This window comes from Nansenia antarctica (genome assembly GCF_963989245.1).
Source record: "Nansenia antarctica genome assembly, chromosome: 7".
In the NCBI taxonomy this organism is placed as follows: Eukaryota; Metazoa; Chordata; class Actinopteri; order Argentiniformes; family Microstomatidae; genus Nansenia; species Nansenia antarctica.
In genome coordinates, this window is record NC_137677.1 from 64,513,978 (window position 1) to 64,531,364 (window position 17,387).

At 44.5% G+C, this 17,387-nt stretch overlaps 1 protein-coding gene across 1 annotated transcript; it reads left to right on the forward strand.

Moving 5' to 3' along the window:
• Nucleotides 1-11,618: 11,618 nt before the first annotated feature.
• LOC308161447 (mitochondrial pyruvate carrier 2-like) lies at nt 11,619-16,954 on the forward strand. The gene is made up of 5 exons (XM_080535469.1): nt 11,619-12,003; nt 15,091-15,131; nt 15,290-15,374; nt 15,606-15,717; nt 16,396-16,954. The coding sequence occupies exons 1-5, from the start codon at nt 11,910-11,912 to the stop codon at nt 16,445-16,447; spliced, it is 384 nt and encodes a 127-aa protein (XP_080391595.1). The 5' UTR covers nt 11,619-11,909; the 3' UTR covers nt 16,448-16,954.
• The last annotated feature ends 433 nt before the right edge of the window (nt 16,955-17,387 follow it).

Sequence of the window (17,387 nt, forward strand, 5' to 3'; positions counted from 1 at the left end):
AGGAGGGGTGGCTCCCCTGGTGTTAGGAAAGGGAAAAAAAATAAACTTTTAGAAAAAGAATAAAATCACAAGAAGGTAAGGAGCTGGTTTACATAAATAAAACATAAATTCTTCTTCCAATCAGTAGCTAGGCTACATGTGATGAAGCCACATGTGTGTTGCTACTATGCTACAGTACATGAAACAGTGGAAACAGCCATCATCACCACGGCCATAACCACCACAGTTCTGTGTACGTATGCCAACCTCCCCACCCCTCAGTGTGCCACCTTCTGCCGTCCAGATGCCCCATCATGCCCGGGTCTCCTCTGCCCCTTCAGGCTCGACTCCACCAGACACAACCTGTCCTGGTCAAGGTCACAACAAACCAGGGGAGGCTGGTGGAGGTAGAAATCTGCGTTTAATACCATCCCTCATACCGTTCCATGCATTACAATGAGCCCTCAGCCCCGCCCTACGACTTCTGCCTCCACACGACACACCAGCCTCCCCTTTTTTTTGTGTTTCCTCCGATTTCTATCTCTACCTGGCCACCTCCACTGTCACAAACTCACAAGCCCCATATTCAATGACATTCTAGTGTAACCCAGTAGGCTACTTCCCACTATCAATGTTATTTCGACGCTTCTCATTGTCCCATCGACGTATTTCACATTTCCACGGCTATTTCGAGACAGAGAGGTGACAGCTGCCAGTACTAATGCAACATCGTGTCACTCCCTGTCCCTGATAGGGGCTGAGTCAGAACACCACCAGTGACACACTCTAGAGGACACTTCCTCCTCTACAACTTCCTGTTGACGTGACCATGAGGCAGGGGACGACAGCTTGAGAGGCTTCAGCTCCCACACAGACGACTAGGGGCAGTGGTGACCGACAGGCCTTCAGGGGTAGAGACAGACAGGCTATACTTAAACTAACTTTCTTCTCCTCGCTGCCTTGCTACATCAAGGTGGGAGCGTTGTGGTAGAAACTCCTCTGGATGAAGCTAGGTACAGAGATAAAGGCAATGACAGAACTGATAGAGTTTTCAACAATAGGAAATGAGAACATTTCCAAGAAATATCATCATACAATAGTCCTTCAATTATCAATAATAATAATTCAGTAAAAAAAATCATTTTATTGTGGTCCTCATACTAAGAACATCCAAGTCTTTGAAGACGGCCTGTTCTGTACTCAGACTCTCCTGAGACTGACACTGAGACTGGCAGAGTTGGCCTGGTTGTGCTACGGTGGAGGGACATTTTGGCAGAGAGAGTGACAGTGTGACAGGGCATGTGACCGTGCGTCTGCCTCGGGTTTCTCTGAGGTTAGAACAAGCTGGCCGGTGTTCAAAGCCCACAGCCTCTGCCTGAGCTCTGCTCTCTGTCAAGACTAGGGTTTTCACACACTGACAGATAGAGGGAGAGGGGGGCCGTGGCAGAAACACACCACCAACACGTGTGTGTGTGTGTGTGTGTGTGTGTGTGTGTGCCCGTGTGCGTGTGTGTGTGCGTGTGTGTGAGTGTGTGTGTGTGTGTGTGTGTGTGTGCGTGTGCGTGTGCGTGTGCGTGAGGGATGGATAATCCTTTGGTACTCACACAGCCATCGTGTACATTGAGGGTCGCTTCAAGTTTCAGGCGCTGGACAAATTCTCTCCTTCCTGAGGACACAGAGGAAAGGCATTGTTAAGACAGTCACCGGCATCGCACAGGCCTAGTCAGGAGGAGTAGGCCTACACTTTCTATTCTCATATACGGTACCTTGCATTGAACTATTGGAGTCAGTCAGGCAGTTTTAAGACCATGTTTTAAGCTTAATTCCCATCTGATCAGAACAGCTTTCAAAAAGCAAATCTTAAAAACAATTTAACGTAGTGGGTATGAAAATAGAAATGTCCAGAGGGTAGTGTGTATTTGCACATCCAAATCCTTGTCAAGAGAGGACTTGTTGCTGTGTGTGTGTGTGTGTGTGTGTGTGTGTGTGTGTGTGTGTGTGTGTTTGTAATTTGCTGAAGGGAAAGAAAGTATATCATGATTTGTTATTTTGCTGTTGTTATTGAGACTTTTATGTGGTATTTTTTTGCTGCTGTTTTTCTGCTACAAAGTGTCCCGATGGTGGGAAGGTCTAAAATCATATAGGGCCGGTTTCACAGACAAGGCTTAAGCCTAATCCTAGACTAAAAAACATCTTCAATGGAGATTTTACATTGAAAGTGTGATTTAGTCCAGGACTAGGCTTAAGCCTTGTCTCTGAAACCGGCCCTTTATTACATAAAATCAGGGAAGGTCTAAAATCATAAAATCACATAAAATCAGGGAAGGTCTAAAATCATAAAATCACATAAAATCAGGGAAGGTCTAAAATCATATAATCACAGTGCAATCAGTCTCTCCGTAGCACGTCATGTATTATTCATGTGGAGGAAGCCTCCCTCCCATCTGCTGTCACAGTCGGCGGGAAAGGGGAAACGGAGCCTGAAACGAGTCTGCCTGCCTAGATCTACACTGGTTGTATCGAGTCTGCCTGCCTAGATCTACACTGGCTGTATCCTGACCTGCACACTATCATGATCAGGCTTGGATGAATACTACTTTGAGTAAACTTTCTCCAAAAATTTTCCATAAACAAAATAGCCTATTCAACCTGCAACCCTCAAACAATACAGCATTGGGAGAGAAATCAAGCTGTTTAGTTTATTCGTTTATTATATCGAGGACAATCCAAATACATGAACCATATAAAATACAGTAAAAAAGGCAGCGTTTGTTAGCCTAGTCGGCTAATTTTCAGCTGAAGTCCCCGGCCAGTTGCAACATGGCATCCTGAAAAGTCATTAATTAAAATAAAACATTTCTGTGACCTTGTCCTCCTCACACGCTGCTGGCCGAACAGGAGAAAGCAAAGCCTTTATTCCACTACTCACTACAATGACGGGTTAGCCCTCTGTGCAGCCACAGCACAGGGCCGATGTCAACTGGGTAACCAGAAGGCAATAAAGTAGAGTTACAGCGGACAGCCATTAACACCTGGGGTCTCTCTGAGATGTGCCGTGCCACTTCTGAAATCCAGATGATCTCAGCGTGCCAATTAAACCCACTGACACTACTAAGTATGGACTTCCAGAGCCAACTGAAATTGATATGTCCCTTTCAATAACAGACTGAGGCCATGGTAAACATATTGATTAATTAGTTGATGTCCCTTTCAATAACAGACTGAGGCCATGGTAAACATATTGATTAATTAGTTGATAAATAGTTAGCCTAGATAATAAACAAATCAAACTGGCCACTGCTCTTTAATATGATTGTAGAATACTGTAAGTTCCTGTAAGCACAAAATCAGCTTTTCTCCCTCAACCTGGATTCTGCTGCAGCAGAAATGCTGTTCCAATCAAAACAGGCTGAAGATCAAAACTCCAGTGTTCCCAAACAGATCACCTACGCACATACACAGACTCACACACAATGGGGCGGCTGTGGCGCAGAAGGTAGAGCCGCCGTCTAATGATCGCAAAGTTGGCAGATCGGCGGTTCGAGCCCCGGCTGGCCACATGTCGAAGTGTCCTTGGGCAAGACACTGAACCCCAAATTGCTCCCAGTGAGCGGGCCGGTCGGCGCCTTGCATGGCAGCTTGCTGCCATTGGTGTGTGAATGTGTGTGTGAAATAAAGGCGCTATATAAGTGCAGTCCATTTTCCACAATCAAAATAATACACGTAGGCATATAAACAAAACCCTCTATCTACTATGATGTCATTTTCAAAGCTAATCCATGTTTTAGAGTGTGGAAGATTGAGCTAAATCAATAACAGAAAACAGAAGCCAGAGATCTTTTCCCAGGTCAGTAATGGAACAATGTCCCCAAAGACATCCATAAGCTGAGAGCTTACCATTCCCCTCTCCACCTCCTGGAAACAAGAGCTCCTGTCTGCTACATGATGATATAGGATTAGCCTAGCATGATGATATAGGACTAGCCTAGCAACCTGAACAAAATGGCCATACAGAGACAAAACAGTCTAGATAAAAGAAACTCCCAGCAATGAGAAATGACTCGATTCAATGACAGCTCTGGGAAAGTATTAGTCCTACCCTACATGATGATAACAGATAGGCGTAATATTGCATCTTCAGATGAGTTGTCTGGGTCTTTCCAGTAAAGCATTCAACGTAAAAAAAAATCCAGACAAGTAAAGCATTCAACGTAGAGAAAGTGTAAAATAAATATTGTATGAGTTCCTTTACTATTATCTCCCTTGAATATCTCAGCATTACGATTCCAGAAATGCTACCCCCCCCCCCACCCGCTGCATGCTAATTTTAGTCTCTTACTGGTCTGATTACAGGCAGGTCTCTGTGTATTTCCTGCCGGTCGACAATGACAGCTCTAACAACACGCAGGCCGCGGCATCATCAAGCTAAATACAGCGCGAGCCAAGTACACGCCACCTGACCCCCCCTAGTCCTGCTAATCCTGCCTCAAACGCCACCGTATACAAATCACAGTAAACGGACTGCACTTATATAGCGCCTTTATCCAAAGCGCTTTACAACGGCCTCTCATTCACCCATTCACACACACATTCACACACCAATGGCGAGGTAGGCAAGCTACCATGCAAGGCGCCGGCCGGCCCGCTCACTGGGAGCAATTTGGGGTTCAGTGTCTTGCCCAAGGACACTTCGACATGTGGCCAGCCGGTGCTCGAACCGCCGATCTGCCAACCTTCCGATCATTAGACGCCGACTCTACCTCCTGCGCCACAGCTATGTTGGGAGGGATGGAACCTGTACTATCACAGACTACTGAAAAGGGCTTTGATCCCTGGGTGACATTAGCCTCCACAGAGTCCCAGGCTGTCAAGTAGAAGGTGTTCGGGGCAGTTGAGTTACAACACTGTGGTTTCAAGTGACCACTGTAATGTAATGTGGCTTGGCTAATTCGGGTTGAACACACAACAGGCTGGATGGAAGATAACTGTGATCATCTGGGCTGTTTCCTCAGTCAGGGCTGGGGGCCAGAGAGGGACACCTCCTCCCTTTATTACCAAACCCAGAGAGGTGACAGACGTCTTCTCCCTCTGACCCTGTGCCAAGGGTCTGACGGTGGTTAGGAGTCTCTCGTCTGGTCAGCTAAAGGCATGTTGACACTACTAGTAGGGATGCACCGGTAGCACTTTTTCATTTCTGATACCGATTCTGAGCACTAAACTGAGTAAAGGCCGATAGCGAATAGCCGATTATAGCTGAATCCGATACAAGGATTTAAGATGGGAAATGCTACTCTGTACTCTCACCCCCGAACACTCACTTGCACAAGCAGTTTTACTGGTGGCTGTTTCAAGCATTTTAAAACCCCTTACCATTCCTGTATAATTAGCCTGAAACACCTCTTCAATGTATACCCAAGTGGCACTGGCATTGAGAAATACAAGTTTGAACACACTGAATTAAAAGTATTTTTTTCAACAACAAAAAAAAATATATTTTTTTTTAGCAATGTAAACAAACCGTTGTTGTTGGAATGTTATCAATCGGTGGTCAACTAAAAGGCTTCATTGGTGAGTTTTATAAAATGTGTCAATGTAGTGTGTTTGTTGGTGGTCTGACAGTGACATCGATTGAGCCTGCTGCTGTGATCTTGAGATGGATTATTTGTCTCGAGTAGAGAACCGATGGTTCTCGACTCCTAATGGCCCATAGGGCAGGAGCCTATCTTCTGTTTCCGTAGCGTGAGGCGGCTTAATGTACAAGTTAGTACACCCCTTGGACATGACGCTGGTATGTCGCAGGGTCTTACCCCCGGGGGGTCCATGCCACGGTCCATGCCACCCCCCCAAGGCAGCAAACCTAGGGGAAACACTGCCCTGTGCACAGTGCTTGATTGGAGCCAATTTCCTCCTACAACAGGAACCCAAAGCACACCTCCAAATGATGCAAGAACTATTTAGGGAAGAAGCAGGCTGCTGGTATTCTGTCTGTAATGGAGTGGCCAGCGCAGTCACCAGATCTCAACCCCATTGAGCTGTTGTGGGAGCAGCTTGACCGTATGGTACGCAAGAAGTGCCCATCAAGCCAATCCAACTTGTGGGAGGTGCTTCAGGAAGCGTGGGGTGAAATTTCTTCAGATTACCTCAACAAATTAACAGCTAGAATGCCAAAGGTCTGCAATGCTGTAATTGTAATTATTTCAAATAAAAATTATTATTTCTAACCTTGTCAATGTCTTGACTATATTTTCTATTCATTTTGCAACTCATTTGATAAATAAAAGTGTGAGTTTGTCTGGGTGACCCCAAACGTTTGAACGGTATATATTGTTTTTCTTCTAGCACTACTGCCAATGGCCTGAGCATACAGTAGATTTATTTTTCCTGCTACGACTGGTGGATAGATGATTCACTTACTTAGTCAAATGCATTTGTTGCAAGTCGCTTTGGATAAAGGCGTCTGCTAAATGTAAAAATGTACATGTCAGCTGTGCTGTGACAGTTTACGTCATGGCGTCAGATAGGTGATGCCAGTATCGGATCGGTGCAACTCTAACTACGAGTGTGGATGTGGTGAGCACTAGGTTGATTTTTCCAATCTGTCACTATTTGAAGATAGGCCTACAAATGATTGTGGTGACACAAGATCCACATATTATCTACTGAACCATTGAAATACATTGGGCTTAATAGCCTCAAACATGATTATGTTAACATAACACAATCTGTACACATTATTTATTAGTTAGTCAGTCAGCCTAAAAAAAAGCTGTGAGCAACATAACCCAACACATTCTGCAGCCAGGAAGAAGGCATTGTTGATGGCTCACTTGGTTGGAGCACGGTGTACAAGCATGACAACGGTCCCTACCGCATCACAGTGAAATACGACTGTGATGACGCTCAAAGAAAACTACAGAGAGATCAGACCAGAGTCCTCTGGTTCTCCAGATCACACACCAGCAGGTACCAGCTGTCCAGGTCCCCCCCCCCACTTGGAATGAGTCTAGGGAAGAGTGATGTGTCAGGAAGGTACTGTAGGGGCGCTTAGGTGGCGTAGTGGATTAAGCGCTGACCATGTACCGCAGGGCTCCCGGTTCGATTCCAGCCGCGGACATATCCTGCATGTCATCCCTTCTCTCTCTCTCTCACCCATCCTTCCTGTCATAATCTCTACTATATCTGTCATTAAAAAGAAAAATATGAGTGGGACTGCCCCACTCAGAAAAAATTACTTTAAATGTAAAGATGGAGGACGATCACGATAGAGTGACAGGCAATTCGGGAATCTCACAAGGAAGGGAATGTCCCCCAATGATGAAAAATTCATGGCCAGTACTTTGAACTCCAACCAACTGTAACCTTCTCTGTCACTAATCACTAAGCTCTCAACAGTCTCGCCCCACCCTACATCAAGGACCTCCTGGACCTGTCTTCCACCTCAATGCCCAGACCCAGGCTCAGGTCCGACGCCCAACTCAGCCTGAGGGTCCCACGCACCAACCTCAAGAGGAAGGGTGACCGTGCCTTTGCGGCCATCAAGTTTGCCCCCACTCTGGACAGTGGACACCTTTAGAGCCAAGCTAAAAACCCACCTCTTTGTCAATGATGTTCCCTAAGTCAACTCCCTATTTGTTGTTAAATGTATGCCTTGAGATGTACGTTTAAGTCGTCTGTGTCTGATTGCTTTCTGTGTTCCTTGTCTTTCTCTTTATCTGTTCCTTTACCCGGGCTGCGCCCCGGGCCGATGTAAAAGTTGGATGGGGGGCGCATTATAAATAAAATTAACATAACATAACATAACATAACATAACATAACATAACATAACATAATCATGTTAGGCCTAACGACAGACCTACGTCTCACATCATTGTCCTGTCTGGACCGAGTTCAAAGATGCTTCTGTTGCCAGGGATGGAATATCGTTGTGAGTTTTTCGTGCGATCAAGAATTTTCCCTGGAGTTTGTGGGAAACAAACAGAGCTGACATTCCCTTTGAACACTACTGTGATTGCCAAGCTTCAGCTACAGACTACAGCTACAGACTGTGATTGCCAAGCTTCAGCTACAGACTTGAATGAATCCCCCCTATTTGGGCTCATTTTCTGTCCCAATTAAATGTGTCTCCACGAACCATGCTGAGATGAATGGAGAGAGCTGTGTGGCGGAAGCGATGATGTTTGCGCTGTAGTTCTTAGATGTCCAGCAGGGTGTCAAGGATTATGATCAATTATTCATCTGCTGGCCCCAGCCCACACATCCAGCATTTCTACACAGAGAACTGGTGGTGAGAGGGAGGGAGGGAGGGAGGGGGGGAGGGAGAGGGGGAGAGAGAGAGAGAGAGAGAGAGAGAGAGAGAGAGAGAGAGAGGGGAGAGAGAGAGAGGAGAGAGAGAGAGAGAGAGAGAGAGAGAGGGGAGAGAGAGAGAGAGAGAGAGAGGGAGAGAGAGAGAGGGAGAGAGAGAGAGAGAGAGAGAGAGGGGAGAGAGGAGAGAGAGAGAGAGAGAGAGGAGAGAGAGAGAGGGAGAGAGGAGAGAGAGAGAGAGAGAGAGAGAGAGGGAGAGAGGAGAGAGATAAGAGAGAGAGAGAGAGAGAGAGAGAGAGAGAGAGGGAGAGAGAGAGGGAGAGAGAGAGAGAGGAGAGAGAGAGGGAGAGAGGGAGAGAGGAGAGAGAGAGGGAGAGAGAGAGAGAGAGAGAGAGAGAGAGAGAGAGAGAGAGATCTGCTTATGTTCAGTACTATCCAGGTTTATTCTTAAAACTAAAACTCTCCAGTTTCATCTGCATCTTTTGCCGTTTGGAAAGAGAAATGGGATTCTACTCCAACCCACTACAGACTCTCTCCAGCTGTATGTATGCAGTCTGTCTCTTGCCTCATTAGAGAACAGCGTTATTATGTCAGACTCATTCCGTTTAAACAGACTCATTGAAACATGAATTCTTCAGAAAGCCTATTCTCTCTGACAGACGCTGCCAAATCATCCAATGAAAAAATAAACGTTGGAATGACAGAGGAGTCATACAGTATTTCACAAATCATGCTGTAACAACTGCATAGGCCAGTCTGCACGACTCTTGTTAGTATTTCCACCCCAGGCCCATGACGTCACGTGCGTGTGTTCATGCCCTAACAAAGCCCCCAAGAGTTCAGTCATAATGATGACGTCATAAATCATAAAAAATAAAAATAAAAAGCGTCAAAACACAAAGAGAGGTATTCCATAAAGAGAATGTCACAAACATAAATAACCACGTCGCTCCCTCTACTCCCTGTGACAGAACATCACAACATCAACACGCACCGAGATCATTAACACGCACGTCTGGTTGGTTTGTCTGTCCGAGGACAAAGCCTGGAGAAGGAAGGCTGGTGCGTAGATAGATGTAGAAACAGCTCTGTCATCATCCAGCACTTTGGGATCAATAGATCAATCAAAAAACACACATCAGTAACAGAATAAATCAGTCGAAATGATACTAGGCTATCCTATGATCCTATCCTGCCACGTGAATTCTCTATTTTCCCCCAAGAGGGGAGAGACGCTACTAGACTGACTGCGCATCTCGGGGTTCCTCGCAGCTCCCATTCCCATCTGAACCATCTGAACCATCGAAACGATTGTACAATATAAATTGTGGCGCAGGAGGTAGAATGATCGCAAGGTCGGCAGATCGGCGGTTCGAGCCCCGGCTGGCCACATGTCGAAGTGTCCTTGGGCAAGACACTGAACCCCAAAATTGCTCCCAGTGAGCGGGGCCGGAGCCTTGCATGGCAGCTTGGCCGTATTGTATCGCCTTGCTGGATCCAACACGGAGGAGGATATGGTTACATTGTTGCTAGCTGAGTAGGCAAAGCAATCGAACGCAATGAAACAAAGTATCACTATCAGACGCTAAAACAGAGAAACAATGTCACCATAACCAGTTATAATAATCTTCTATTTCACCTCCCACCAACCAGCCACAGTGTTGTGATGATGATGATGATGATGATGATGATGATGATGATGATCATGCATCTCTGCACGTCAACAAAACCCAACAACGTCCAGGGCTATAGCTAGTGGCTGTTAGCCCTAACCCCAGCCACTGTTACATTGTATGTTACAGACATGATTATTTGGGATTGTTTGGATGGAGACACCCCGAGTTGCTCTTACCTAAGTAGTTGATCCGGACGAAATTCGGTTCGTTAAATCCAATGGAGCGCTTGTTTACATCCCAAACGAGGTTCCCGGAGCAGGACATTGTGCTCGAACCTCCTTCCTTATTTAGATAGCATTGAAATACTGAATATCTCTGTCGCCTTGGACGGGTTCTGCTCTGGTTCAACGTTACAGGGTTCGTCTGGGCCGTTTGCAACACGCAGCTAGTGAGCCAACATGCTTCTAGCTAAGATATCTAAGATAATAACTGGATTTCCTAAATATCTCCCCCCTCCTTCGCTGCCCCCCTTAGCTTTAGTGGTGCATTCTCCTTCCTCTGATGTTGTTGGTTATTTGGCTGCTAGCAGCTCTGTGCTTCTCTGTGCTTCGAGTGTCAAAACCTGTGTGCAACCAATGAAGTCCCGGGCTCAAACATCGCGATAACACAGGCAGGAGGCTTGCCGTTCTAGACGTTGTATATCTATGCTCGAGTCCAAGACCTTCATATCCTATATATTATTATATTTATTATTATATTATTATAATATTATTATTATGATATATTATTATAATTATGGGGCAGGAACACATTGTATATCTATGCTCAAGTCCAAGACCTTCAAGACTGCCACGGAGAGACGCAGCCTCTCCTAAATGTACATATGTTTACAGTATTATTATAGTATTATAACGCCACTGACCTCATGTCTTTTAGCTTGCTTTTATAGTCGTTTTTCTTTTCTTAAGATTGTTGTCTTTATTTGCACTTATGACACCACGGACCTCATTGTCTCTTAGCTTGTTTTATAGCATTTTCGCTTTTTAATTGTCTAGTAGTGTGTAATATTTGTGATATGTGTTATATGTGTATGTTTGTGAATATGTGAATATGTTTTTCTGTTTTTGCACCTTCAGAAGAACCACTACAATTGCATTGTATAGGCAACTGTACAAGGACAATAAAGTCTATTCTATTCTATTCTATTCTATCCTAAATGTCTCTAAAGATTTCCACTCCGATCCATTGCAATTATGGGGTTATTATGATATATTATGATATTTATTATTATATTATTATTATTATTATTATTATGATATATTATTATTATTATGGGGCAGGAACGTAATAGTATTGGATGTAATTATGTGAAAGTACAAGTTAAGTAATACACAGGCTAACTCGGGTCAGAATCCTCCATGTATTTATTGTCAACAAACCCCTCTGTGCGTTTAAACCAATCGTGTCAGGAGGATTGGCCCAACGCACCAATAGCAGAGTGTTATGCTAATCTGGTAGATATGGGGTGCGTTCGTAAACTCGCTCTGCAACTCTTGATCAGCACTCTTGGAATGCCTCTCGTCCAATCAAATGACACGGTCCCTTTATGACGTCGGACCCAGTGTGCGCTCCGGCGCTCTCAGAACGCAGTTTACGAACGCACCCCCATGTTAGGTTGTGGTTTATTCTGTAGCTAGGTTAGGTTGCGCGGTGATGAAAAGTCCTTGCTCCAGTGACAGGCAGGGTCCAGTGATGAGAGATGAGAGCTAGCTAGGTGCTACATGGCTACATAGATTTGCACAGACAGGTTAGAGAAAAATAGAGTTTTAAAACTAAAAACCCGTGACATTTTAATTAAGAATTGTTTTATGATTGCATGAGATCTGCGCGTTTAACAGAAGAGACACCAGGACAGCCAACAGGGTGCTAAGTCCTTGTCCTTAGGTAGCATAGCGAGCATAGGTCATCTGAACAGGTTAAAGCTAACTAGAGACATCAGCCTGTTTGCAGACATGGCAGCTCTGAGAGCCTCGTATCACAGGATCCTGAACAACATCGAGCACATGCTGCCGGCCAAGCTGAGACCTCTGTACAACCACCCTGCAGGTAATGAATATGATCATACTACCGTGGAAGCCAGGAAGTATAAACGGGTTGGTTTTGGGCCGCTACCCACACGTTTAGCTGTGTTACTCATTCCACGAATGCACGATCCTTACAAGTTGTACCTCGTTGTAAAGGTGACTAATCAGGCTTTCCAACGATATAAAATACAATACCAATTGGTATTATTAAAGGGGAGGAATAATCAACAAAAAAAGCGTTTCCAAACTTTTTTTGAGGGGTTTATATACAATTAGGTCCCCAGTAAAAGTGTTAACACCAGGGTTGTATACTTTAGCAGCAGAGTAGCACAGCAACATAAGCCAGACTACAACACAACACCCCACCCTGTACCTCAGGGGTTTGTACTTGAGAAAGACCACAGGGTGGACCACCGCCGTGGAAGTACAGGAGGACAGTAGCCATGGATCAGGCTGTGTGCTGTGTGTCTAGACAGGTGACCGCTGTTATTGTGACAGTGAGGCCTTGAGGAAGAGTGCATAATGTGCAACCAACAAAACATTATCTTATCTCATTGCTTATCGCAGTGTTTTAACCCGAAACCTCTTATTTATGGCGGCTCTACTAAATATGTGGAGATAGCACCTGTTTAGGTTTATAGCCGTGTAGAGATTAGTATTTAGTTAACCCTTAACCCAACAATGCACAGTAATAATTGCATTGTTTGTGTGTATTTTATGTATGCAGCTCGAATAGGGTTGTGTGTGATTTGTTGTGTGGATGGAATATCAAAGAGAGTAAGTCAATTCAACCCATGTTTAATGACCACTAGTGATGTGTAATAAATGTGTAATTGAATGAATGTGTCCATGAACAAGACAAGTGACCTCCACTCACAGTCGAGGAAGGAGACATAACAAGAACTGGAGTGAACCTTCTGTCTGTGTCAGAAAGCTGATATGATGTCTGGAGCTGGTCAGACCGGTGGAGCAGGAACGGTTCCTTTTGCTGAACAGGACATAGTCCTAATTTTTAGTCCTAATTTTTTAGTTTAGGCTCCTAAAAGACTGTTGTTTGCTACGGATTTTCAGTGTTTAAATGACCCTAGTTTTTTTTAAAATATAATGTAGTTGAAATCACATTTAGTGATGGCTCAGCCAGTAATAATGTTCTGATTAAATCTGTCTCGTGTTTTTTGTTTTCACTGTCTGCACTGTCTGCATTGCAATGCACTCGTTATATTTCATGTTGGGTTCAAACTGAGTTTTGGAATCTAGACTATTATTAGAGTAGAACAAAGGTTAATCTAAGTCGACAGTAATAACCAATGAGGGGTGGTGCTTTTAACCCACTCCCTGTTGATGATTGGCTGAGATGGAGTGCTGCCTCATTTCTGTTCCCTCCTTTTCAGTATTCACCCGTTCAAGTGTTCCTCATAGCAAGAGGAAGTCATCTATTCTAGGGGCCAGGGGCAGTCATAATGCTAGAGTCTTCCCTTGTTTTTGGAATATTTCCCCATTCCCCTTCCCCTTCCAACACCTCTAGCTCAGAAATATTATTTTTGGCCTTCTTGCATGCACGGCATGTTTGAGAAGATCTCTCCACAGATTTTCAATAATATTCAAGTCTGGGGGACTGTGATAGCGATTTCAAAACATTCATCCGTCTTTCCTGGAGGTACTTCATCGTTGATTTTGAGATATGCTTCGGGTTCATTGTCTTGCTGGAATATACCCAACCTCTCTTCAACTTACATTTCTGGATTAACCTTCGAACATTGGCTTCTAGAATGGTATTGGCTTCTAGAATGATATTGGCTTCTAGAATGTCTTGATATTTGGTGGAATCCATTAATTGTAACTTCTTGCACCCCACTGCACTCTGCAGTCCTGACAGCAGTAGGACGCTCGTTATACCAGCAGGGGGCCAGGACGGTGAAAAGCTGTGACAGAGTAGTACGACTGCTGCACCCACGCTGAGGCAGTGGTGTCAGTCGGCCAGCAGAGGTGGAAGATGCAGAGAGATGGGGCAGGTGTTTGGGGGGCTGACTATTGCTTGCAGGTAGGCAGGGGCTGTTCCCTTTGCCGCCCAGTAGGCGAGCACCAGGGTCTTGAATCTGATCCGAGCTGCTACCGGGAGCCAGTGAAGGGTGTGAAGGAGGGGGGGTGACATGTGAGAATTTGGGGGCGATTGAACATCAGACAGGCAGCAGCGTTCTGGATGAGCTGCAGAGGTCTGATGGCGGAGGTGGGGAGCCCGGCCAGGAGTGCGTTGCAGTAGTCAAGGCGGGAGATGACAAGTGTCTGGAGCGCTTAGGTGGCGTAGCGGGTTAAGCGTTGACCATGTAACCGCAGGGTCCCCGGTCCTCCGGGGACATATCCTGCATGTCATCCCTCCTCTCTCTCTCACCCATCCTTCCTGTCTAAATATTCACTGTATCTGTCAAATAAAATGAAAAATATGAGTGGGACTGCCCCCCCCCCCCCCAAAAAAAAGAGTTGTGCTACTTCTCTGGTGAGGAATGGTCGTATCCTTTGATGTTGTATGTAGAGGAAGAATCTGCAGGAGCGTAGCTGTCGCTGGGATGTTCGCCGCACAGGATAAGAAGGTTGTCAAGGTTCACTGCAAGGTTTTTGTCCGTCTGGGAGGAGGTCACCGTAGAGTTCTCTCTACTGTGATGGAGAAGTCTTGGAGAGGGCACGCTTTCCCAGGGAGGAAGAGTAGCTCAGTCTTGTTAAGGTTGAGCTTGAGGTGGTGGGGCTGACATCCAAGCAGAAATGTCTGTAAGACATGCTGTTGACACTTGCTGGAAAGAGAGGAAGAGTTGAGTGTTATCTGCATAGCAATATATCTATATATATATCCGGTATATCATACAGGAGGATGTGCTTCTGACAGTCACAGAGCCCCATTTGAACTTGGGATCTAGGATCGGTCACACATTTTCTTTTAGTTTTTCAGCTGCTAACCTAATAATGCGTTGTAACTGTGGTGGCAATGAAGGAGGAATGGTTCGGAGTAAGATTATACTCTATGATATAGGCCTACAGTAACATGGATGTGACGTCTGCATTGTTTGATATCTTGATCTGATTTTCTCATGGATTGTTTTCATTTCTGTCATTCTAGGCCCAAAGACTGTGTTCTTCTGGGCCCCGATGTTCAAATGGGTAAGGCATTTTCTAAAAACTACATTGTTTCAATAAGGCAATGTAGGAATTGACCTGAATGTGAAGGACTGAGTTGCCAAGTGAATGTTAAAACTCATAGTAAAACAAAAGGATTGTTAATGGTTATTTAATGTGAATAATCTCTTCTGTGCACACAGGGACTGGTTGGTGCTGGGCTGGCTGATATGGGCCGACCAGCAGACAAACTCAGCATGTACCAGTCTGGGGTGCTGACAGCAACAGGTACAGTGGAGTTAACCAGCCACTTGAGGGGCTCAAAACATTCTATCATATTACCAATAACATTTACGCCTACTTGTGCTATGTTTTTTCTAAACAATTTCTTCTTCTTTTTTCTAAACGTTTTTTTTAAGTCTGAACAAAATATGTAGTATATTATGTATGTATATACTATTATTGTATTAATATTATTGTGAACAACAGTTTAATTTATGTTTCTTTTCTTTTCTTTAGGTCTGATTTGGTCCAGATACTCTTTGGTCATCATCCCAAAGAATTGGAATCTCTTCTGCGTCAACTTCTTTGTTGGCGGTGCAGGAATCTCCCAGCTGACAAGGATCTGGAAGTGAGTGGACCCCTCTTAGAGCACAGAAATAGAACACAGATTGTGCATCAACATTGTCAATTACCCATATCAGTTCTTTAGAACTAAGCCGTATATTTAGTGACAGTACACAGTAGCCGGTTCTGAAATGTGGATCATTTAGAAACCATGGTTATCGATTAACTTAATGTCTACAATTCAATAGACATTATATATTATATAGACAGATATTGTATCAGTGGTGGTGGTGTGTACATATCACCACAGTGCCTGTCATAGAGGGTTGATGATAGTTCTTGTGTTTTACAAAGAAGGATCATTTACATTATACTCAACATCAGGGCCGGTCCTAGGCATTTAGGTGCCCTAGGCGAGAGTATGATTTGATGCCCCCCCCCCCCTCCCCCCAAAATGTAGGGGCGCCACCACCACCCCCACTACATTAAGCCACCAGTAGTGCCTCATCACCACCCACACATTCAACAGTAAAAATATGGACAACAATGGTTTCAAAACAAAAATAGACAGTAGGCTGAGACATATTTTCATAGACATGAAATTCATAGAGACAAAATTATTTAAATGTCTTTTGGGGGCATTTGGCGCCCTAGGCGACCGCCTAGTTCGCCTATGCCTAGGACCGGCCCTGCTCAACATGCATAATATGTGGTATGTATCTAACGTGTTGTTGCTCTGTAGGCATAAACAGGAACAGAAGGCTCTGGCGAAGGAGGCCGCTCAGTCCTCCTGAGCGTCCAGTCTCACTACTCATCCAACCCCACGGACTGAAAGGGAGCTTCCACGCCGGGGCACAAACCCTCCCCTTCTCCGCTGAGCTCCATCCCTCCTCTGACCTCTCCATGTCCACACCATACCATCCATTTCAGTATAGAAAAGAGCCCGCTTATGCCTGAAATAATGATGTCCTCAGGTTGATGATGGAATTTTTAACCCCTAACCAACCACGCAGAACGGTTGTCATCAACGCACAAGTATTTAAGTATTCTTATTAGTAGTAGTGTTTTGTTTTCAAGTTTTACTTCATGCTTATGATTGTATATTATTAATTTAAGTTGTTCATGATTAATATATACTATATCATATCATTTTGGAAGTGTTCCTTTTTCCATGACCTTAGAGCGTAGTAATTATTATACATCATGAAAAATATTTCCTAATAATTAAGTTCTTGGGGTCTATGTTGAATGTGGTTCAAGGGGTACTGTATCACCGAATAAATTGTAGGAGGGGTCTCACTTTTTCATTTAATGTCTTTCTTCATGAACTAATTTATTTAATAGATGAGGTAACTATCTTTAGATCTTTACATCCGAGGATGATTACGTCATACTTGCACACCATGTACTTAACAACCAATGTATCAGGAAAACCTTATCCTGCTCCATCCTCAGTATGTTAGCCACCTTTTCCTGATCTACAAGAACCCTGATTGTTATAATTATAACATGTCTGCCTGTGTGCAGCAGTGTTGTTGACAACTGTCATGGTACTGACGGAGCCAGTCAGGAAATGTATGATAATGTAGGAGATGACGGCCGCTGTTGGTTTACGAGATCGTATTATGTTCGCAGCAGTCGTCCTCTCATGCTAGATTGTGTAGCAATAACTGATCGTCCTCCTTTGGTCCATATTCTGAACACCTGCTGTACTGTTGGAAACACACAGGCGCA